This window comes from Centropristis striata, chromosome 18, assembly GCF_030273125.1.
Source record: "Centropristis striata isolate RG_2023a ecotype Rhode Island chromosome 18, C.striata_1.0, whole genome shotgun sequence".
In the NCBI taxonomy this organism is placed as follows: Eukaryota; Metazoa; Chordata; class Actinopteri; order Perciformes; family Serranidae; genus Centropristis; species Centropristis striata.
Window position 1 is genome coordinate 11,361,375 of NC_081534.1, and position 25,275 is coordinate 11,386,649.

A 25,275-nucleotide genomic window follows, 5' to 3' on the forward strand; every position below is an offset into this window, starting at 1 on the left:
ACTTTCATTGTCTTCAATATTGGGTCAGAAGAGCTTAGAATTAGTAAAATCATCTTGAAATATTTTCCCAGAAATTATCATTCTGAAAGATCATCGAAACCAGCGGTAAAAGAAACAATAGACCAATGGATTGAGCATTGAGTTGGACAATCCAAGCCATTTCAATGTTTCAATCAAAGGAATTGGTATCGGGTAAGTACTCAAATGGTAAAAAGTGATACAAAGGAAAAAAGGAGTCCAACAGAGGAGGAATACTCCCATAACAACAGCCAGAGTTTTGGTGGCCTTTCTCTCACTCTTACTGACAGCTGCTTTAGACTTTTTGCTCTGACCCGTTATGTTCTGGATGCTGCGTGCCTGTCTCTGTGCCACAATGTAAACTTTTAGGTAGATGGAGGACATTATGATAGCTGGGAGGTAAAAAGCAAAAAAAACTCCAATAATTGTTCTTCTTGTTTGTTGAAATAAAACACACCCATTTGATTGCCCTTCATTCAATCCCTGTATTGTGATGCCAATTCCAATTTGTGCAGAAATAGTCCAGCTTAACAGGATCATGACAACAATAACACGAACATTCATTTTAGTTCTGTAGCTCAGAGGCTGACACACTGCGTAATATCTGTCAACAGAGATAGAACACAAGTTCAAAATAGATGCTACACTCAGAAATATATCGAAGCTGCTTCGTAACATACAGAGTAAATCTTTCAGATACCAACATGAAGTTACAACCAGAATTGTGCTAAAAGGCAAAACTACAACCCCAACAAGCAGGTCAGCCACAGCCAGAGAGAGGATGAGGTAGTTTGTAGGAGTGTGGAGCTGTTTGAAGTAAATGATGGAGATTATTACAAGAAGATTTCCACACATTATAAGAACCGATAAAAAAACAACACAAATACATAATAAATATGAATTGATGACTGTTGTTATACCAGATACATTTGAAGAATCATTACAGATATCATCAGACCTATTGAGAGAGAATTCAGGCTCCATGCACAAATGATTATTAATACTCGGGTAACATTTGTAATGATGTGCCTTAAATCAGAATTTATAACACAACAGTATAACTTTGATTTTCAGTTAATTTTAGAGCCAAGTATGTTTCATAGCATGCCTGATATTCCAGGGTTGTGCATCTGCACTGTTAGGGGCTCTGGGTCTGTATGCCACTGAGCTGTATTTTTAAATCGTATTTATTGTTCTGAGCTCATTAGCATATCCCTCTTAAGGGAGTGGTGTTCAATGTAGGCCAAAATGCTGAGCAATCATTCAACTTCTTTTATATATGTATGCATGTTTTTAATCTCCCATATCCATTAGTTTTGCTTGAGATAAGGGACAAAACAAAATATTTGGATAATTTCCTTTTTTTTTTTTTCTCATGTAAATTGTGTGTTTGCTCAATCAACACTTATTTTTTGTCAACACCATCAGACACATAAAAATACTTAAGATTATTTAAAGTGGTAAAGATCCAAACACACACAAAGGTGGAAGAGGAGCTGCACAAATAGATACATGTCATTCATCCATTTACTTATTTTCTCTCAATTAATAAACACTTCAAACTATATTTACTTCAAAAGAGAGTGCAACATAGTAGTGTAACAAAAGTACATTACTTTATATTAACTAAACCAGACATATTCAACAGGGGGTCTACAAATCATTCAAATACACATTTCGATTTCTTTTTCGGAAAAAAAAGAAGAAAAGAAAAATGTCTTAGATATTAGTCTGTTGATAATCATTACATTTTTGACAGAGTATTACAATGTACTTGACACTACCGGCCTTTTTACATGTTAATGTTGGCCTGGTTAGTTAGGGCCTCGGGGCAATCGCACCGAGCACTGGTCCCATACAGCAATAGCTGTAGGGACCTACTGTTATACTGTGGATTTTTTCTTCTTCCTCTTCCGGACGCAATTTCGTCCCGCTACTAGTCCTACAACTTAAAGAGTTGCAGGACAAATTATATATCAAAACGTGCGGTTTGATCGGGATCGGTGTGCTATTACTTTTCTCTACAGAATATGAATTTTTCGTGACATAAGTCGCGAAAAACTGCCCAAAATTTTGCATTGAAATGAATGGGACGGCCGACAAAAAATGAGCGAAAGAGAACAATAATTGGAGATTTTTAAACGTCTACTTCTCCGGCATAATTTCACCTAGAGACTCCATTTAAACTTTAAACAGTAGACACAAGTCTTGTGTATCCGTGTATTAATCCACGTTTCGATAGGTCATATAGTTTTTTATCAATCCCTGTTCAATGACCATGATAATTTTGGGAGAAATTCTGAGATTATAATGGGTGTGTATTGCACGGAATGTTGGTGTCAGAGTGTGTGATGTCATCGCTCAGAGTGTAGAGGGAGAGGTAAAACTTTCAAAAAATAAATTTGAAAACTGCGCTCCATTCGAGTCTGTCCACCTCTGGCTGCTGTCACTCTTTCGGAACATTAACAGCTGCAGTTAATTCTGTTGATTGCTTTGATCTGATTGCCTTTGATCTTTGATGTGATTACAGTTACAGATACACACACACACACACATGCACTAAAGTGCGCACACAGGTAACTTTATGTGATTTTAATTACACCTACACACACACACACACATACACACATTTTGAGGTTAAAGGGCATAGTTTGAAATCTCTGAAGAATCTCATCATAGTGTACACACACCGGCAGTAGCTCCCGTGGCCCTTTCAAAATTTCCCCAGAGGAAATTTTCTAGTTATCCAGTTAATGTTCAGAGGGTCTGCTGATGGACCAGTGGAATATCCACTGTATTTTTTTCTGACACAGCGGGCTCAATATTAGGACTATACTGAAGATACTGATATTATATCAACTAGAACTGAACTGAAATAGAAGATCTAAGGAATCTATAGACCCCAAGCATGTCAGGATATCATATTGGGAAGTTTTTGAAAAAACTATACAAAGTTAGGTTTTTTTGGTGATTTTCAAAGCAGTCATGTGACCTCTGATGTCATGCTGAATGAAAATAGGCTATCTGTGTTCCCACAAGTCTCTCCTTTACAGCCATGCCTACTTTACGTGGATAACATGCAATTTCAGGCAAAAAACACATAGTTTTTCTCATGTATTCAAATTTGCGATTTCCGCCTGCTGTATGTGAATATTTGTGCATACTGTTGTTGGGATCGTACCACAGGTGAATCTTGGGTTCATTTGTGGACTAAATGAAACATTTTTTCTGAGTCAACTCACAAAATGGCAGGTCCTCTCCATTTTGTGTCCTCTCAAGAACTTCCCTCCCAGAATGCTCGGAATTTACGACACCTTCCAGGTCACGTCATTGGTCAAGGGACCTTGACACTGCAGGAGGTCCACTGGTCTGCTATAAGGTAGCCAGTCCTCCCTCCCTTCTTTCTCCACTGCTCCCCAGAAAAGCAACACCTCTTCTTCAGGAGGGGGCCAGAGGCCTAGATTCACCAGCCCCACCCCCCTCATCTCCTGCAGAGCCCTGCTGTAATGAGGCCTGTTCCTCAGAAAAGCTCCTGTCCAGGAGTAATTCTGGTACAACTGCAACTCTGACCTTCTCTGTGCACCAAAGTTGCATTAATGAACACAAAGTTCATTGCAAGTGCCAGAGAAAGCTTTACTTCAACAAGGACAACCAGCAACTTTATTTGCAAGATGGCAAATTGATTGAACTTCCTTCTTTCCACGCCTGCCACTGAAAAAGGATTCCCTTCCTTTTCAACTGGATTTGTGAGTAATGTAACTGGGCTTAGATAAGCAATCAGCAAGGACTTTAGCAGAAAGGATTTCCTCCATAGCCTCCCAGAATTCCTCCCATACCTGAGTTTTTGCTTCAGTGACTGCTGCAGCTGCAGTCCTATTGGCCGAACGGTACCTCTCTGCTGGTGTCCAGGGTTATTGGGTTGCTGCCACGACAGGCACCGATGACCTTCAGACCACAGCTCCTACCAGCTGCATCAACAATTGAAGCTTTGAACATGGCCAATTCAGATTCCATGTCCCCAGCCTCGCCCGGGATGCTGGAGAAATTCTTCCGGAGGTGCACTCAAAAAAAGGAAATGTCACTGTTGTTAGCTATAAAACATAGTATTGTGTTTGAATTACTCAAAAACCACAAGTTTTTAGTGTCAACTTCAGTTAGTTGTAGTGGTTGACAGCAAAAATATGCAACGTAAGGTTTACTTGGCTGTGTTAGTTACCCCTACTCAACTCTGTCATGTAAAAATTAAATAAAACCGAAAGCAGTAGTAGCTAGTTTGTCCCTTTGAGGACACCACTCATCCCCTCTAGTCTCGTTCACAATCACGCAAGTTTGTATTACATCCACCATTATCCTGTTGATTGCACGTGGAGAAACACGCCCTGGACACATACACAGCCATCCTCCAAATAGAGGTAAGTAAAAACATTTTTCCTGCCAGTAAGTCACGGCATTTTACTGCAAGTAAGTCATGGCACCGATCACATCAGTTTACCATTTAGCTCCGTTAGCGTCGTTAGCGCGGCTACAGTCGAAAGCGAGCGGCTTCTTTATTAAACACTATGAGCAGCTCTGTGAACATATATATATATATAAATATATATATATATATTTATATATATAACTGTATACTAGTATGTGTGAAAACGGCAACTGTGGCTGCATCTAGGCAGTTTGCAAATCAATTATTCTTAGTGTTTCCCCTACCACTATATTGTATGTCTAAACCCATTGGGGGTTTCATTGCCTTTTTCCAAAGACCAAAATATTGGACCTTCCGACAAAATTCTTCCCATCTTCCTTTAAGCTCATTCATGAAGTTTGGGTTGTCTTTGTCCAGAATGCGCTTAAGCTCGTCCATCACCTGTGAAATATATACCAATAAAGACATTTGAATATATCATTTAAATCAGGGGTGTCAAACTCAAATACGCCGTGTGCCAAATTTAAAACTTGGCAAAGTCGAGGGCCGGACAGGTTCAATTTTTGCGAACTTATTGAAATGACCTTAATGCACTTATTGAACCTGATACTAACAAAGCCTGTAAGTTACAATATATAAAACAACATTAATCATTAAATAAATTAAAAAATCAGTTTCATTAATTTCTTATGGCTCTACCTGCAGCTTTCCAAAGTAATTTCTAATTAGGGATGCACATGATTAACTGTTAACTAATAACAAGAACTGACCAGACCGATCAGTACTATTGATTAATATTTCTTTATTAGTTTCTGTCTGGGTGTCTTGAAAGAAACTATATAAATCGAAATTATTATTCTTATTTATTTTATCAACTTATGGGGGGCTTGCTGACACGTGCAGACGCACACATGCCTCCAGTAATATTTTGCAGCAAGAAGTTACACAGGAGGACCGACAGTATGTGCCACTTCTGCAGCGAAGCCCCGTGAGGGAAGATCAGACGACAAACTTACAGGGACATCTGCATGTGCTTCACCTGTAACAACGGTACTGCTAAAATAAAATAAAATTTTAAAAAAGACAGCTGCTCTCTCTGCAGCTCCACAGACGAGCTGTCAGAAGAGCTTCTGCTTTTCCTCTCTTCAGGCTGCACTTTGTATGAAAAGCTGTAGCATGTGTGTTTTATAATGGCAAGAAGAAAAAAAAAACACTTTGTCATGCACATTCAATAATAACTTACATGGCCTATGTCCTTGAAACAAGGATATGCTTCAAGAACCTTCTCGTATCTCTCCTCCTCGCGAATGGTATTTGAATCAATGAAGGCTCTTCTGGCTACGAATTCCAAATCCAAGAGATGAGAGACGTCCTGGTGGTTTGGATTTTTTCTTTTAAACAAAGCTTGTAGGGTCTTGTAGTGCTTGGCCAAGGTTGCTGGACTGTAGGGGTCTGGACTGTCAACATCTGCAGACTCAGCTGTAAGATACATAAATACATAATGCCTCAGTGGCATGACAAAAAATATGCAAAAAAATTCCATTTTCAAAAACGTAATAATTTTTGTATACTAAATGCATGACAACTATTTGCTTGAAACTCATATGATCATGCACACCCCCACTACACACATTCATGAGGAAGTTGGACAAACTCACCATCAGGACTGGACAGGGCAGAGGGTGCTGCTTCAGGTGGGCTTTGACCCACCCATGTGTCCTTCAACACATAACACAGAGATATTTCTGATAGGATCATGTACTTTAAGGATGATTTCGGTATTTTGGAACCCAAGCCAAAAATAACATTCAGGACTGTCATCTTGACCAATAAAGTGGGTTTATTAGTTTATCTAAAATATAAACACATTATGGCAAATATGTAAATGCAAAATTGAAACTCACCTTCTAACTCACTTTCTTTACTGGATGAGCCTGGGCTGCCACTTCCTTCTGTGGACCGATCCAGAATGATTGTTGAGTCACTTGAATCGATTTCATCTTTGTCTGTTGTTGGTTCAAGACGGCACCTCTTTTTAGAGCTGCAAAGATTAGTCAGTTAATTGACAACTACTAAAATCATTCCATCTTATTTTATTTGTATAGCACTTTTCATACAAACAAAATGTAACACAAAATGCTTCATAATAAAAAGCAACATCCTCCACACACATCCACAATTATTTTGTAGTCAACACTAAAATAAGAGCACTCATTAAAAAGGGGAAGTGAGGAAACACTAGGGACAGATCACCAAGGACATTGACATGATTGATCATTTTGAGTAATTTTTATTTACTTTTTTGAATGTCCAAATATGATTTCAGCTTCTTCTGTGAATATTTTCTATCTTATTTAATCCTCTATGACAGTGAAATTAATCTCTTTAGGTTGTGGACCAAACAAAATTTTTGAGGACATCACCTTGGACTTTATATTAACAAGACAACAGATCAATTAATCTTGAAAATGACTAACAGATGATTTTTTTGATGAAAATAATCATTAGTTACAGCCTCACCTCTTTGAATGTCTCCCATCTGGACTTATTTTTTGGGGGATCTCACATTTTGCAATCTTTTGTATAGCTGTGAGTACACAGTGACCTGCACAAGACATTCAATATTTTTTTTTAAATCACTACTAAAAATGTCCAACATGAAACACAGTCATCAACTTCATGCATTTCACTTACCCATGTAGGAAAGCCTTGGTCCTGCAGCATGGGGTAGTATAGTACCATTCTCTTTGCCATTGCTGTGTGATTCTCCATCCCCCTTTGCCCTCAGGATTGCAATCATACTGGTCATGGTGTTTCGAATGAGCCGGCATCTGAGGTCCTTTAACATCTGGCAGTTGCGCTGTTCGCCTCTCGATGACAACTCAAAGTACTGTTGTCGCACTTGCTCAAGTTCTGTGTCGGTGTGCAATACATATTCTGGAAAGGATAACTTCACAACCTTTTCAGGGGTTGTGTACTTTGCAGGACTTGCATTTAAGGGAATGGAGGTCTGTTGCATGGGTGACGCATTAAAGGAGGAACTGCCCAATAATTTTGAGTGTTCTTGCCCAGACTCCTGTAAAATAAAAGATAATGAACTATTGCAAAAAGCTAAATTTTTTATTGACACCTTAATCTAAACTGAATTGAACACACATGTACACTACCATGCCTGTTCCAAAAACACTGTGATTTTAGCTAAATGTGCTGCTGCAAACTTAAATAGATGATTAGTTTAGGCCATTTACGTGAGAAACTGACCTCCTCCGACGCACCATGACAGGCACTCCAGACCGCTTTTCTCCGTAAAAAGTTCTCTGGGCCTGGGAAAATATCCCACAAGTCTTCACAGGACAGGGTGCTCATCATTGTCTCTGTGATGTTTGCAGCTATGAACATTGGAAGACAAGCAAGATGAAACAGTGCCCTAGAAATGAAACTGCATGAGACTATTACAAGTTGACACCTCAATGCTAACCAGATACCTCATTGGCTACTGTTGTATGTCATATAGACGTTAGTATAACTCGAGCTGCCACCAACTAAGAATTTTCCTAGTGACCAACAATTGTCAACAATTTGTCACCATTAGTTGACTAGTCTCCACAGTTGATGAATTTAACTGTTAATGGAAAATGACACAAGTAATGGTAGGCAAAAAATAAATTTACTTTTAGTCTGAACACAACAACATAATATACAACATTATCCTGAAAGCGCAATTCAGTTCCTACAGTCCGACCACACATAACACTTCACACAACAGGTGACAGAAGGAGCGCAATGGGACAAATGGGTTTGAGGCCCACAGTGCTTCTATAGAGGGTCACATGTGGAGCAGCGCCAGGAAGCCTTTAGCTTCTTTTTTTGTTGCTTAAATTATGTGTAAACTAATTTCGTTTACACTCCTCTGCATTAGTACGTTCATATATGATAAAGAAAAATATTTGCATACGTTACCCCTTAAAGTCAACACTGCGACATCATCCAATTTTTCCATGCTGTTAGCTTACTGAGCTAGTTATCTCTGCTGATGTTAGCTCGCCTCGCTGTCTCTGTTTGGCTGCAACGACACACGATAAACACTGAAAACACATTGAAACATCGATAACGTCAAAGGGTGTGCAATGTGAAGTACAAAGAAGGAGCACTGGGATACAACGCTTTACTTTACTTTACTTACAATGAAAATCCAAGTCGAACGGTCAACGCCTGGACGGCAGGCAGCTCTGTCGACCGTTAGTTTTCGCCAGGCGACTTTGTTTACACCCACATTCTCATTTGCAGCAGCTAGCGCGCGGGTGTAACCATAGTAACGACTTTTTACGGAAGTTTTGTTTTACTGACCTGTGACCAGTTTACCGTTCTGCTACGTATTTGTGGCATTGACTCTGAAACAACTTTTGAGTCACATTAACACCATGCACAGTCGCAGCCCTGACTTTCGCGTCGTGTGCGGGATTGATGGCTGTCCAAGTGAGTACAGGGTGTACAACTCCTTTTACTATCACGTGAAGCGGACACATGCGCATCATCTTCTCCGAGTTGAAGCGGCGGAGGAGGAGGTCGGAGTGACTTCTGGTTCACCTGGAGCAGGTGAAAGAACAGCTGCAAGCCCTGTGACTGAAGCGGAGGGCTCAAGCATCGTCATTCCAGCGGTAAGTCGTTACACAAGCTGAAATTGAACTTAACATTTATTTAGGTCAACTATGCCTGATCCAAGTACGTCCATTTAACATTGTTTTTGTCAATGAAATGCTCAGGTTTTAATTTTAAGATAAAGTAATAGCAGTGTTGAAAGTAATGCGTTACTGTGATTCCACTATTGTCAGTAACGAGTAATCGACCCAGTAACGCAAATAAAACTAGCCTACTGAGATTGAAATCGGCTAATGCTAACATTTATGTTGATAAACGCAGCCTACCGCCCCACAGGTTGTTCAACGTATGATCTAATGTCACCAGACGTTACATTACAGCGAGCATCAATTAAACTGTGCAGTATTTGATTGCAAACATATGAGACTCAGTAATGATAAACTTACCTTGGTTGAAAAGTGGAGTGGAGTGCATACGGTACAGATATACTGGGCTGCAGCTTTGTGTCTCTACCTCTTGCTGCTGCAGCAGTCCAGTCAGACAGTTTTTACGAATCCATCCGATGGTAAATACATTCAAAGTTAGTAGCAAGTCCCGTTAGTTAAAAATGGTAATCCTGTGTTGAAACACCTGTTGAAAACAGCAGGGTGAAAGCTACCCGACAGAAGGAGGTTTACTATGATGTGTTCAAAGGGGGGCTGCAGTAAAATGACTATTTGGTAAAGTTAAATAAAATGTCACCATGAGGTGTTCAAATGTGTAACATTGTAATGTGTAATGTGTCAAAGTCTTTTGTAGTACTGTTTTGTTTTGTTTTTATTACTTGTTGTTTTTGTTTTTTATTTTACATACTCAAAATAAAGACACCAATCAGTAAAAATACACCCATCATGTACCTTTTTATAGGGTAGTTTTTGTCAGATTGTGCTACCTACAAATGCCAGTATTTTCTCTGTTTTAATAAATATGTTTGTTGTTAATCTCTTTCAGAGTGGATTTCAAGAAGATGGAGAGGGTCGCATGATTGTTGACCTTTCTAAACATGCAACTGCATTTCTTCTTCAAGCTAGAGAAACCAATCGACTGACACAGGTAATTTATGCAACTGATTTTCCAATTAATTGTATTTCATTTTAATAGCAAGCCTACTTAAAAACAATAAGCTTAAACCGTAGAATGTCTTAGCCACTGTTCATACCTGGCATCTTGATTGATCCAATCACAGGTGGACAGCTAAAGGTATGCCAGAGAAACACCTGACATTAGAATGTGTCTCCACATGCATCTTCAGTGACCACTTGTGATCGGATCTGCACTTCCCTGCTATATATGCAAATGTGCACATACTTTGCTTACAAAATCTGCCCATCCACTATATTTGTTGAGCATGGGCTAAGAATAGAGACAACATAATACACCCAACACTTAAACTTTTATTTAGCACTGTCCATTTGTGATCCTCAAAACACATTTTAAGACCAAGTGTAAACAAGCTGCAGAAGGCAATAGTTTTTCATGATAGTTTTGCTGGAAAGCAGCCTATTTTGATCATTGCATGTCACTAACAATATGTAATTGAAGGGTTACTTTTTAAAAAATGTCTGAGTTTGCATGTTGACTGCATTTTTATATGGATTTTATAATTTAGTTTTTTTGTTTGTTTGTTTGTTTGTTTTCTATTCCCCAGAGAGCTGTTAACCAAATGGTGAGTGGAGTCCAGCAATATCAGGCCGCATTATTGGAGCAACTAAAACAGCAAATGAGCAACGTGATTAAGAGACATTCTGGGGACCTGGATCAACTAAAGAGTGATGCAATGGGGATATTTGACCAGTTTGTTGACCCTTACAGTCAAATTGCTTCCCCCCATTTGCAGGATAAGACCATCAAATAACTGTTAAAACCAGTTGAACCAGAGATTGTTGTTGCAAAACAAACAGTATGTTATGTGAAACATGGAAACTCCAGAGTTCTTACCATTAAGGACCATTTTTTTCATTATATACCGAAAGGCTTGTTGATTGTACACCATGCTACTATGTAAACTTCAATAATAGCAAGTACATTCCACTGAAGTATGATCTCACAGACATCATCAAACATCATTCTTGAGTCTGTATTGAGTATGGGTATTAGGGCTGAATTTTTTTTAAGCACTGACAAAGACTGTAATTGATGACAGCATTTATTTTTACTTATTACTTTTGGAATAATGTGGTGCAGTATGTCCAGAGTGCAAACGAACAGAGAAGGAAACATAATTCCTGCTTTTGCCTGTGTCTTTTTTTACATATATGGACATGTTTTGACACACGCTGTACTGTGCATTGTGAGTTGTGAGTTAGGCATGTAGACCATGCAGTTTTCAATAAAGCAGATGTGTTGTCTCAATTCAGGTTAAGTCTTTTTCTTGAAACAAGAATATTCATGTCTTACAAATAACACAGCAGCTTAAAAACCTTATGAAATGTCAAAAAAGCTTGTTTCATCTGAGTTATGACTCAAAACAAGATGATTTCAAGACTGTTTCACTTAACAAGATATTAAAGATGCACTGTCTTAAAACAAGCTCCTTTATCTCAGTAAAATCACTCTTTAGGTGATTTTGTCTTAAATTAAGTGTGATGAGATATTTTGACTTGAAATTAGTAAAATATACTTGGCAAGATTTTGAGTTTTTGCAGTGTAGCATGCCTGCTTTCCTTTTTTCTCACTTGAAAGCTAACAAAACGTCACAAGCTTGTTACAATGGTTTTGGTTGACTGTTCTGCTGTTGTCCTATGGGCCTTGCGTGAGGAACATCTTTATCCTTGTTGGCCCTTAAAATGTACAGACTGAGTTGTCAGAGGTCACAAAAGATGGCCTCGTCAGGATGTCGTACTTGCCAGAAAGATAGGTTGGCATTGAGCAAGTGTCTTAGTTTTTACTAAGAGTATACTCTCCAGTTGCTTTGATTAAATTACAGCCAAAACAAAATGATGAAGGTGCTGACTGAAAACTACTGCACCAGGAAAGATCATTGGACCATTTATTAATCCCTTCCAGGTCAGATAAAGCTTTGTGTGTTACATTTAGGGCCTTTGTTTTTATGCTGTCAATGGATTATCTGCACATTGAGCTGTACCCATATATACTGTATACATAGCACAGTTTCAATACAGATGTAAATCATGGGAAAGAGATGCTAACTTTCATTGTTTTCAATATTGAGTCAAAAGAGCTTAGAATTAGTAAAATCATCTTGAAATATTTTCCCAGAAATTATCATTCTGAAAGATGATCGAAACCAGCGGTAAAAGAAACCATAGACCAATGGATTGAGCATTGAGTTTGACCATCCAAGCCATTTCAATGTTTCAATCAAAGGAACTGGTATTGGGTAATTACTGAAATGGTAAAAAGTCATACAAAGGTGAAAAGGAGTCCAACAGATGAGGAATACTCCTATAACAACAGCCAGAGTCTTGGTGGCCTTTCTCTCACTCTTACTGACAGCTGCTCCAGACTTTTTGCTCTTACAGGTTGTGTTCTGGATGCTGCGTGCCTGTCTCTGTGCCACAGTGAAAATCTTTACATAGATGGAGAACATTATAATAGCTGGGAGGTAAAAAGCAAAAAAAATTCCAATAATTGCTGTTCTTGTTTGTTGAAATAAAACACACCTAATTGATTGCCCTTCATTCAATCCCTGTATTGTGATGCCAATTCCAAAGTGTGCAGAACCAGTCCAGCTCAACAGGATCATGACAACAATAGCACGGACATTCATTTTAGTTCTGTAGCTCAGAGGCTGACACACTGCGTAATATCTGTCAACAGAGATAGAACACAAGTTCAAAATAGATGATATGCTCAGAAATGCATCAAAGCTGCTTCGTATCATACAGAGTAAATCTTTCAGATACCAACATGAAGTTACAACCAGAATTGTGCTAAAAGGCAAAACTACAACCCCAACAAGCAGGTCAGCCACAGCCAGAGAGAGGATGAGGTAGTTTGTAGGAGTGTGGAGCTGTTTGAAGTAAATGATGGAGATTATTACAAGAAGATTTCCACACATTATAAGAACTGATAAAAAAACAACACAAATACATAATAAATATGAATTGATGACTGTTGTTATACCAGATACATTTGAGGAATCATTACAGAGATCATCAGACCTGTTGAGAGAAAGTTCAGGTTCCATGCACAAATGATTATTAATACTCGGGTAACATTTGTAATGATGAACCTTAAATCAGAAAATATAACACAACAGTATAACTTTGATTTTCAGTGAATTTTAGTGCCAAGTATGTTTCATCGCATGCCTGTTATTCCAGGTTTGTCCATCTGCACTGTTAGGGGCCCTGGGTCTGTATGCCACTGAGCTGTATTTTTAAATCGTATTCATTGTTCTGAGCTCATTAGCATATCCCTCTTAAAGGAGTGGTGTTCAATGCAGGCCAAAATGCTGAGCAATTATTCAACTTCTTTTGCATGTGTATGCATGTTTTTAATCTCCCATAACCAACAGTTACGCGTGAGATAAGGGACAAAACTAAATATTTGGATAATATCCTAAATATATTAAATCAATTTTATTCATCTATTTACATTCCATTCATCTCCATTAACAAAAACTTCAAACTATAATTACTTCAAAAGACAGTGCAACAAGACAGTGTAACAAAAGTACATTAATTTATATTAACTAAACCAGACATATTCAACAAGGGGTCTCCAAATCATTGAAATACACATTTTGACTTATTTTTGAAACAAGGAAATCTAAACACCCCAAGCATGTCAGGATAGTTGTTGAAAAAACTATACAAGGATAGGTTTTTTTGGGTGATTTACAAAGCAGTCATGTGACCTCTGATGTCATAGTCAATGATAACAGGCTCTCTGTGTTCCCACAAGTCTCTTCTTTACAGCCATGCCTACTTTCATATATTTCATAGATTACCTGACAGGAAGACTACGGTATGTCAGGTTGGGGAACTGTGTTTCTGGGACATTAATGAGCAGCACAGGGGCTCCACAAGGGACTGTTCTGGCTACATTCCTGTTCACACTGTACACAGGGGACTTCAAATACAACTCTGAGTCCCGCCACATCCAGAAGTACTCCGACGACACTGCTATTGTGGCGTGTATGAGGAATGGGATCTGAATATAGGGATCTGATAAAAGTCTTCAGTGACTGGAGTCACAACAACTGTCTCCTACTGAACACCTCAAAGACTAAGGAAATGATCATAGATTTCCGCAGGTTCAACCCCGCTTTTCAGCCAGTGAATACCTGTGGGGTGGACATGGAGGTGGTGCCAAGTTATAAGTATCTAGGTGTATACCTGGATAATAAGTTGGACTGGTCCCTAAACAGTGATGCTCTCTACAAAAAGGGGCAGAGTCGCCTCTTTTTCTTAAGGAAGCTCAGATCTTTGGACATCTGTAGTAAGATGCTGCAGATGTTTTATCAGTCTGTGGTGACAGTGTGTTGTTTTATGCTGCAGTCTGCTGGGGAGGCAGCATCAGACACAGAGATGCAAGGCAGTTGGATAGACTGGTCTAAAGAGCTGGTTCTGTGGTTGGAGCCAGGTTGGACACACTGGAAGAGGTGGTGGAGAGATGACCTGTCAAGATGAAAAACAGCAGTGGACGGCTCCTCTCTCTCCGTTGCAGGACGGAGAGATTCAAAAGATCCTTCACTCCTACAGCCATCAGGCTGTCTCATTCTTCAAGAGATTTGATTTGATCTAAGGATTTGATTTGATTTGATTTGATCTATGTGGATAACATGCAGTTTAAGGCAAAAAACACAGAGTTTTTCTCATGTATTCAAATTTGCCATTTCCACCTACTGCATGTGAATATTTGTGCATACTCAGGTCCCTAAAAGGCTTTTATTTACACAAACTGGGTATCACTGGTAAGCTAAGACTCTTGTGGATTCAGTGAGGCCAGTTTGCTTTCTGGGATGATGTTAGTCATCAGTAATAGCCAGTTCATTGCAGTGAGGGCATTTCTTGAGTCTCTACCCCTCTGTATAAAATGAGGTGCTGTGACCTCTAAGATAATCACAGCCTCATGAAACTTTACAACCACAAACTAAAGACCTAGAGCATTCAGAGGTTGTGCAGCTTTCCTAGGTATATAGACAATGAGGAAGTTTCTCAGCAGTTTGAAGAACAGAAGTGCTTGTCATCTAATCGCTGAAAATACAGAAATCTCCAAAATGACCAAAGCTTTTGAGCCCAAATCACAGCATGGATTCTTCTATGTTGTTCCAAAGGTATTGGCATATTGATGTTATATACTGGAGGGTTTTCTGACCATTTTTATCCATTCTCAATATGAATAAAATTGCATTATTCAGCACAAAATGTGTGTAACAAATGGTATCAACCTGAAAATTGCTGCAACCACTTATGGGACATAGTTGAACATGGAAATGGACTTCAGAAAGCCACCCCTAATTTTATGACCCTTTATACACCATAATAAGTTGCAATAATTAATTAAGTCATTATAATTACACATTTTTGACCAGAACAACTTGACACACAGTGCTGAGCTGCATCTGAAATTAGTCTTCCCGTTCACAGCTTTCACATGATGTTCACATCTTCTATGTGGCAATTATATTTGGCCTGCTATCTCCCCCTAAACATCCATTGCCCACAACAAACAATTCTCAACAAAAGGATCCTGATTGATAAGTCGGTATACCATTTTAAATGTTAGCTAACATTGTAGGATTGTAGAATTGCCAAGGTCCCCTCAGTTTATAGAGAGACAGTGGAGGGGACCCTATGTCATTTAGCAGATGCTTTCATCCAAAGCGACGTACAAATGAGAGTTAATACAACACAAGCAAGGAAGTCAAGAAACACAGCAAGAGTAAGTGCAGTGGGTTAAGTTTGAGTCCATTAGGACAAAAGTGCTTTTAGGTCGCATGATCGGTCAGTGCGTTACTTGTCGTAGTCATCAGTGTAGATCAAGAGTGAAGGTGTTCAGTAAAGAGTTGGGTCTTTAGTCTCTTTTTTTAAGATTGAGAAGGACTCAGCAGAACGGATGGAGTTAGGAAGTTCGTTCCACCACCGGGACACTACAAAGGAGAAGAGTCTGGTTTGCGACGCAGAGGCCTTCAGCAGCAGAGGAGCCAGACATCTTTCACTCGAAGAGCGTAGTGGGCGGGAGGGTTTGTAGACCTGAACAAAGGAGTTCAGATAAGCAGGGGCTGTGCCCATTGCTATTTTGTGGGCAGGAGACAAGTCTGTGAATTTGCACGCTGGAAGACCTGCCAGTAGCGAGTTGCAGTTGTCTAAATGAAATAACACAAGGGCCTCAGTCAGGTAGGGTCTGATTTTCCTGATGTTGTACGGGGCAAATCGACAAGATCAGGCAATTGACGAAACATGAACCTTGAAGGTCAGTTGGTCATCAATCATGACATCCAAGTTTTGTGCAGAGCTCGTAGGTACAAGTTGCATGGATCCAAGCTGAAGTTTGATAGGCTGATATAAAGTGGGACGGGGTGGGATTAAGAGGAGCCGTCTTTGAGAGGCTGAGCTGAAGGTGATGTTCTCCACAAGACAAGCAGAGATGCGGGCCGAGACTGTAGGGTCGTTCGGTGGGGAGGGACACTGAAGACCCCTGAACTAAACTATCCCTCTTTGAACCTACAATGAAATAAATCAAACATTAATGAATCACATTTTTTTTGCATTAACATGTACTCCTAATTCTTTCCATGGAATTACATTTTCTAGCTCAAAAAATGAATTATTTAAAATCATTGAACACTAAAAGACTTCTATTCTTGAAAGTCTTATATTCTTCTTCTTAAAACAAATGCCATTCTAAGTCATGGCATTGTTTAAATCTTAACTTTGGCATTAGGGTTTAAACAGATTCAAATACACTACTGTATATCACAGCTAGTTTGAACTTCCATACCGCCGCTTATCCGGGGCCGGGTCGCAGGGGCAGCAGGATAAGCAGGGCATTCCTGACGTCCGTCTTCCCAGACACACGCCTCGGGGGCCCCAGACCCCCGAGGCGTGTGTCTGGGAAGACGGTTCCCTGGCCAGGCAAGAGACATAAGCCCTCCACTGTGTTCTGGGTCTTCCCCGGGGTATCCTACCAGTTGGACGTGCACGGGAGGCATCCTTACCAGATGCCCAAACCACCTCAGCTGGCTCCTTTCGATGCAAAGGAGCAGGGGCTCTACTCCGAGTTCCCTCCGGAAGTCTGAACTCCTCACCCTATCTCTTAGGCTGAGCCCAGCCACCCTACGGAGGAAGCTCATTTCAGCCGATTGAATCCGCGATCTCGTTGTTTCGGTCCCTAACCAAAACTCATGACCATAGGTCAGTGTTGGAACATAGATGGACGGTAAATTGAGAGCCTTGCCTTCTGGCTCAGCTCCTTCTTTACCACAACGGTTTGGTACAACGCCCACATCACTGCTGACGCTGCACCAAACCACCTGTCGATCATGCTTAATGGAGGAAGCTAATTTCGGCCCGGCTGCACCTTGAGATCCTGTCCATGAAGACCATGAAGACTTTCGAGACTCCTGGAGGGGGAGTTTGCTCATCCAGTCTACATGTGTTTTGTGGATTTGGAGAAAGCTTACGACCATGTCCCTCGGGGAGTCTTGTGGGGGGTACTGCGGGAATATGGGCTATCCGGTCCCTATAGAACATGCAGATTTCCCTGCCTCCATTTAGGACTGCAAAAAGTACAGGATGTCGTTGGCTGTGGCTGAGTAGGGGTCTGCCTGGTTGGACCCGTACTGATGTACTTTAATTTATAAGTCAATATTGGGACTGCTGCCTTCGTACATTTGCACCTTAATTACTGTGAGAAATGCTGGATCTTATTCTCTTCGTTCACAAGATCAATTGTTGCTTTCTGTCCCTTATGCTCGTACGGTGTTGGGTAAAAGGGCATTTGTTTACTCTGCACCTTATGCATGGAATATGACTACAGAAAGACTGGAAACTAAACGACTTTGTTTCTTTGAGCACTTTTAAATCCAAACTAAGAGTTATAGAGGCCAATTCCACAACATGCACTTGTTTCTCATGACGTGTTTAAGGTCTGTATCTTATGTAAATATGTAACTAGGAAGCCAATCAGAGTGGCTCCTCATTAACACAGCTTCCCCATCCCTCAAAACAGTCTCTGTAGTCAAGGAGGCAGAAACCCAGTGAAACTCAGAGTAAAGCTTAGTCAGGCTGTATGTGTGTGTTTATTTAGATTTCATAATCTTGATTTAAAGGCCCATTGGACATGTATTACAAAGTTCAAAATAGCACAATAGGAGACCTTTAAGTGAGAGGAGAATATCTGAACAAGACAGTCAGAGGCAAGTGCTGAAGTCTGCAACTTCAGTTAATGTTGCTGCATCGAAAGCCTCATATTTGGTGGCGAATTGTATCCCCAAGGCAAAGAAGCCTTTTTAAAATTGGGGGGAAATTGATTCTTCCAGCAGCAAAGAATTTTTGGGCACATTTGCAACGCAGTAAAGAGGAGAAAAGATGAGATGGCAGACGATACTGAAACCCAACTGTTTGATAGGCTCAATGTATCCTCCGTGGTATGCCAAGTACAAAAGTCCATAATCATGCAAAGTAAGGCAATTTTTCTCGTTTATGTGCGATATATCAATCAAAATGACAAACAACAGAACCTATTGTGCCAACCATCAGCTGGGTTAATTATGTCAGTGTGTGCACTGATAATGCAGCAGCAATGACTGGCCGCCTATCTGGCTCACCACCAGAGTAAAACAGGTTGCACCACACTGAGTTCACTCACTGTGTTATTAATCGTGAAATGTTAACAAGTAAGAAAGTGACTCTGCAGCAGACTAGGGGATTAATGAAGATTAATAAGGCAGCCATTCAACCCCTGCATTTTTCATATCAAGGTCATATTTTGAAACTTTTGGCAATTCTCTTTGATCCCCCAGTCTATGTAATTTAGATATCGTCATACCCAGCTCCATCTCAATGTGTTGTTCGACTTTTGCATTGCCCTGAGTGTAAAAGTGTGAATGTAAAAATGTTCCTTTTTCAGTCTTTCCTTTCCAACATAAAATATTGGCCAGTATGTCCATCCTAAAGAGTAAAATAAAACCTATGTATAACTTTATTTTGAGTAAACCTCCTTTACATACTTCCCTGTACTTGACAGGATTTTTGACCAGTCCTCCTCACTTAATTCACATTTTAAATCTTTCTGCCAGATGATCCTCAGATTTTTACATATACCTTTTTGTAACCTATTCAATAGTTTGTAGAACCCAGCTGCCCTATGTGCTTTAAAGGGTAATTCCAAAAATTCAATCACATGGATCTTACTCTGAATGAATTTGCCCTTAGTAAAACAGTTGCCCTTTATACTCCAAATAATATTTTTGTCGTTCACCGTTGTACATAAACCTTCCATTTAATATAGGTCACTTATCTTCTCTTTTATAAGCCATTGACACCAGTCGTTGTCCCATAAAGAAGCATATGATTATGTTAAGTTAGACAGTCTACATATCATGTGAACTTCTTTTCAGACTGGTTTAGAATAAGCCAGCACTGGGTTTGAAGGATAATCATGTCCATAAGGTCTTGATTCATGTAAGAGAACATCTCTTGTTTAGTTTTGATCCAACACAACTCATTCTACATTGACCCAGAGATACTTGAGTTCAAGGAGTGTCTCTTGTCATAACCATCTAATGTACATGGGGTGAAACGAAAATGTGTGCTAATATAAAATATAATAAAGCTAAAAGCAATAAAATAACAATAAAATATCATGAATGGACCAAGTGTCCATCAAATACAGTCCGTGCAAATGCTGCCCATGTGCAAATAGTCAATGTGCAAAAATACTGTCCATGTACAAATTGCAAATTTGCAAGTAGTGTGATGGGTGTTTCAGGGTGGGTGGGGTTTTTTATGATGCAGGAGGCCCTTCTCCTCCTCATGAAACCACCACAAACCTGTAGAAAGATGCCAGGACTGAGCTCCCCAGTCCAGTGCACCACAGCCTCCTGAGGAAGTACAGACGCTGCCATGCCTTCCTGTCCCCAGGAAGTGGCCTTACTCCAGGTGAGGTTATTAGTTTGATGTACGCCCAGGTACCTGAAGCTGGAGACCACTTCCACCGCTGTTCATCTCCTTGGTCTTCTTCACATTGATGCAGAGGTTGTTGTCTCTGCACCAACTCTCCAAGTGTTCCACCTCCTCAGTCCAAGTGCAGAGAGTTTGTGAACCAGGGTCTGTGGAAGTGGTATTGTGTTAAATGCTCACGTGAAGTCCATGAAGTGCAGGCGGAAATAAGAGCTTTTGCCCTCCAGGTGGGTGAGGGTTGTGTAAACCACAGATGATATGGTGTCCTCTTGCGGCAGGCATATTGTTGTGAGTTCACAGTGATGGAGTCCTTAACGTGGGTCATGACCAGTCTCTCGAAGCACTTCAAGGCGATCAGGTTGAGAGCTACCGGCCGATAGTCATTCAGGCTTGTCACTGTGGAGCTTGTGGGGATGGGGATGATTGTGGCAGTCTTAAGGCAGGTGGGACAACTGCCTGTGTGAGGGAGGTGTTTAAAATGTCCACCAGCACCTCAGAGAGCTGGTGTGCACAGTCCCTCAGCAACCACCCAGGGATGTTGTCAGGACCAGCAGCTTGGTCGGGGTTGATCCCCTGGAGGGTCCTCCTCACTTTCACTGTGGTCACACTGAGGGGCACTTCTCCTGGTGGTGGGGTAAATCTGGTGCTCAGGGAATGTTGGGAACCTCTAAGCGGGCATAGAACCTGTTGAGAGCATTGGGCAGAGAGAGGTCTTTGTGGCACTGTTCATTCCTGGTGTTGTATTCTATAATGCAGTTGACCACACTCCACATGCTCCTTGGGTCGTTGTTCTGAGCATATGTGGCTTTTGCCCTTTTAATGCCTGTTGTTGGCTCCCTTCTTGCCACCCTGACTGCTAGTCTGTCATCAGATCTGAACACAGCATCCCTGGTTTTAATCAAATAGCTGGGAAGATACACCTCCTACACTGTGGATGCAGTAAATGGCCATTATCATCATAGGTCATAAAATTAAAATAAAGTGGACATTTTATCCAATAAATCTTTGGTTCACATCAATTTCAAAATCACCAAAGCAAAGACTCAATAAGAACATCTTAACTTTTATCTCCTTGTATGACAAACCGCAAAAAAGTATCCATCAATTATGTTATGTAATGTAATGTAATTATGTTTTATTTTCGTATCATGAATACATTTAGCAGTTTACACAAAGACAGATGTAGCCAATTTCACATAGTGAAACGTATAGGTTTTGCTTCTTCAGTGTAAACTTCTTCGGTTTTTGCCTCTAACTTGTTTAGAAAAATAGGGGAATATAGGATCTCGGTTTTTTACTCAAAACTGTGTGTCTTTTTGATAATTTAACATTATTGTATCCTCTGTTGCTGCTCTTTATCTTAGCTTGAAGTCGAGTCGAGGCAGGAATGCCTGCTTTGCTTTTTTCTCACTTGAAAGCTAACAAAACGTCACAAGCTTGTCACAATGGTTTTGGTTGACTGTTCTGCTGTTGTCCTATGGGCCTTGCATGAGGAACATCTTTATCCTTGTTGGCACTTAAAATGTACAGATTGAGTTGTCAGAGGTCACAAAAGATGGCCTTGCCAGGATGTTGTACTTAGCCAGAAAGATGGGTTGGCATTGAGCAAGTGTCTTAGTTTTGCATACAATGCAAATCTTGCTGCTAATATTACTGATATAATTCTAACTAAAAATACACCCGTTAAATACTCTGCAGTTGCTTTGATTAAATTACAGCCAAATCTGCACATTGAGCTGTACCCATATATACTGTATACATAGTACAGTTACAATACAGATGTAAATCATGGGAAAGAGATGCTAACTTTCATTGTCGTCAATATTGAGTCAAAAGAGCTTAGAATTAGTAAAATCATCTTGAAATATTTTCCTAGAAATTATCATTCTGAAAGATAATCGAAACCAGCGGTAAAAGAAACCATAGACCAATGGATTTAGCATGGAGTTGGACCATCCAAGCCATTTCAATGTTTCAATCAAAGGAACTAGTATTGGGTAATTACTCAAATGGTAAAAAGTCATACAAAGGTAAAAAGGAGTCCAACAGATGAGGAATACTCCCATAACAACAGCCAGAGTTTTGGTGGCCTTTCTCTCACTCTTACTGACAGCTGCTTTAGACTTTTTGCACTGACAGGTTGTGTTCTGGATGCTGCGTGCCTGTCTCTGTGCCACAATGAAAATCTTTACATAGATGGAGAACATTATAATAGCTGGGAGATAAAAAGCAAAAAAAATTCCAAGAATTGCTGTTCTTGTTTGTTGCAATATAACACACCTATTTGATTGCCCTTCATTCAATCCCTGTATTGAGATGCCAATTCCAAAGTGTGCAGAAACAGTCCAGCTCAACAGGATCATGACAACAATAACACGAACATTCATTTTAGTTCTGTACCTCAGAGGCTGACACACTGCATAATATCTGTCAACAGAGATAGAACACAAGTTCAAAATAGATGATATGCTCAGAAATGCATCGAAGCTGCTTCGTATGATACAGAGTAAATCTTTCAGATACCAACATGAAGTTACAACCAGAATTGTGCTAAAAGGCAAAACTACAACCCCAACAAGCAGGTCAGCCACAGCCAGAGAGAGGATGAGGTAGTTTGTAGGAGTGTGGAGCTGTTTGAAGTAAATTATGGAGATTATTACAAGAAGATTTCCACACATTATAAGAACTGATAAAAAAACAACACAAATACATAATAAATATGAATTGATGACTGTTGTTATACCAGATACATTTGAGGAATCATTACAGAGATCATCAGACCTGTTGAGAGAAAATTCAGGTTCCATGCACAAATGATTATTAATACTCGGGTAACATTTGTAATGATGAACCTTAAATCAGAAATTATAACACAACAGTATAACTTTGATTTTCAGCGAATTTTAGTGCCAAGTAAGTTTCACAGCATGCCTGTTATTCCAGGTTTGTACATCTGCACTGTTAGGGGCCCTGGGTCTGTATGCCACTGAGCTGTATTTTTAAATCATATTTATTGTTCTGAGCTCATTAGCTCTAATTAGCCCCTCTTAAAGGAGTGGTTCAATGCAGGCCAAAATGATGAGCAATCATTCAACTTCTTTTGCATGTGTATGCATGTTAATCTCCCATAACCAACAGTTACGCGTGAGATAAGGGACAAAACAAAATATTTGGATAATATCCTAAATATATTAAATCAATTTTATTCATCTATTTACATTCCATTCATCTCCATTAACAAACACTTCAAACTATAATTACTTCAAAAGACAGTGCAACATAGTAGTGTAACAAAAGTACATTACTTTATATTAACTAAACCAGACATATTCAACAAGGGGTCTACAAATCATTGAAATACACATTTTGACTTATTTTTCCAAAAAAAAGAGAGAGAAAGAAATGGTACAAATCAAACCTAATGTCCTAGATATGAGTCTGTTGATAATCATTACATTTTGACAGAGTATTACAAAGTACTTAACACTCCCGGCCTCTTTACATGTTAATGTTGGCCTTGTTAGTTATCCAGTTAATGTTCAGAGGGTCTGCCGGTGGACCAGCGGAATTTCCGCCGTATTTCTTTCTGACATAGCGGGCTCAATATTAGGACTATACTGAAGATACTGATATTATATTAACTAGAACTGAACAGATATAAAATATATAAGGAATCTATACACCCCGAGCATGTCAGGATATCATGTCGGGAAGTTGTTGAAAAAACTATACAAAGATCGTTTTTTTTGGGTGATTTACAAAGCAGTCATGTGAACTCTGATGTCATAGTGAATGATAACAGGCTCTCTGTGTTCCCACAAGTCTCTTCTTTACAGCCATGCCTACTTTCATATATTTCATAGATTACCTGACAGGAAGACTACGGTATGTCAGGTTGGGGAACTGTGTTTCTGGGACATTAATGAGCAGCACAGGGGCTCCACAAGGGACTGTTCTGGCTCCATTTCTGTTCACGCTGTACACAGGGGACTTCAAATACAACTCCGAGTCCTGCCACATCCAGAAGTACTCCGACGACACTGCTATTGTGGCGTGTATCAGGCAGTGGATCTGAATATAGGGATCTGATAAAAGTCTTCAGTGACTGGAGTCAAGAGCTGGAGACAAGAACTATCTCCTACTGAACACCTCAAAGATTAAGGAAATTATCATAGATTTCCGCAGGTTCAAGCCCCCTCTTCTACCAGTGAATACCTGTGGGGTGGACATGGAGGTGGTGCCAAGTTATAAGTATCTAGGTGTATACCTGGATAATAAGTTGGACTGGTCCCTAAACAGTGATGCTATCTATGAAAAGGGAAGCTCAGATCTCTGGATATCTGTAGTAAGATGCTGCAGATGTTTTATCAGTCTGTGGTGGTAGTGTGTTGTTTTATGCTGCAGTCTGCTGGGGAGGCAGCATCAGACACAGAGATGCAAGGCAGTTGGACAGACTGGTCTAAAGAGCTGGTTCTGTGGTTGGAGCCAGGTCGGACACACTGGAGGAGGTGGTGAAGAGATGAACTGTCAAGATGTTCCAGGCCATCCTGAAATACCAGGATCATCTGCTAAACAAAACCTTTATGGACCAAAAAAACAGCAGTGGACGGCTCTGTCTCTCCGGAGAGATTCAAAAGATCCTTCGCTTCTTCAGCCATCAGGCTGTCTCATTCTTCAAGAGATTCTACCAGACTTACTGAATGTCCCCTTGGGGATGAATAAAGTCATTTTGATTTGATTTGATTTATGTGGATAACATGCAGTTTAAGGCAAAAAACACAATTTTTCTCATGTATTCAAATTTGCCATTTCCACCTACTGTATGTGAATATTTGTGCATACTCAGGTCCCTAAAAAGGCTTTGAATTACACAAACTGGGTATCACTGGAACGCTAAGACTCTTGTGGTTTCAGTGAGGCCAGTTTGCTTTCTGGGATGATGTTAGTCATCAGTAATAGCTGGTTCATTGCAGTGAGGGCATTTCTTGAGTCTCAACCTCACAGTATGAAGTGCTCGTCATCAAATCACTGAAAATACAGAAATCTCCAAAATGACCAAAGCTTTTGAGCCCAAATCACAGCATGGATTCTTCTATGTTGTTCCAA

General features: G+C 39.9%; 3 protein-coding genes across 3 annotated transcripts; all 3 read right to left on the minus strand.

The window, feature by feature from the left end:
- Positions 1-90: 90 nt before the first annotated feature.
- On the minus strand, positions 91-873 carry LOC131990632 (trace amine-associated receptor 1-like). The gene has a single exon (XM_059355711.1). It carries the CDS (start codon positions 871-873, stop codon positions 91-93), a length of 783 nt encoding a protein of 260 aa, XP_059211694.1.
- An 11,375-nt stretch (positions 874-12,248) lies between these two features.
- Positions 12,249-21,120, minus strand: LOC131991495 (trace amine-associated receptor 1-like). Its single transcript, XM_059356950.1, has 6 exons — positions 21,097-21,120; positions 20,662-20,853; positions 20,443-20,602; positions 20,172-20,318; positions 12,923-13,105; positions 12,249-12,850 (listed from the first exon to the last, which is right to left on the minus strand). Exons 1-6 carry the CDS (start codon positions 21,118-21,120, stop codon positions 12,249-12,251), a joined length of 1,308 nt encoding a protein of 435 aa, XP_059212933.1.
- Positions 21,121-21,998: 878 nt separating this feature from the next.
- On the minus strand, positions 21,999-24,009 carry LOC131991497 (trace amine-associated receptor 1-like). Its single transcript, XM_059356951.1, has 2 exons — positions 24,004-24,009; positions 21,999-23,021 (listed from the first exon to the last, which is right to left on the minus strand). The coding sequence occupies exons 1-2, from the start codon at positions 24,007-24,009 to the stop codon at positions 21,999-22,001; spliced, it is 1,029 nt and encodes a 342-aa protein (XP_059212934.1).
- Between the last annotated feature and the right edge of the window lie 1,266 nt (positions 24,010-25,275).

Bases quoted from the DNA above. Each gene is read 5' to 3' on its own strand.
- LOC131991495 (XM_059356950.1), bottom strand. From the start codon at position 21,120: ATGGCCATTTACTGCATCCACAGT. The intron at 20,603-20,661 runs GTGCTGGTGGAC...ACCTGCCTTAAG, and splicing joins GTGCACACCAGCTCTCTGAG to ACTGCCACAATCATCCCCAT. The intron at 12,851-12,922 runs GTATGATACGAA...CTATCTCTGTTG, and splicing joins GTATCTGAAAGATTTACTCT to ACAGATATTACGCAGTGTGT.
- LOC131990632 (XM_059355711.1), bottom strand. From the start codon at position 873: ATGTGTGGAAATCTTCTTGTAATAATCTCCATCATTTACTTCAAACAG.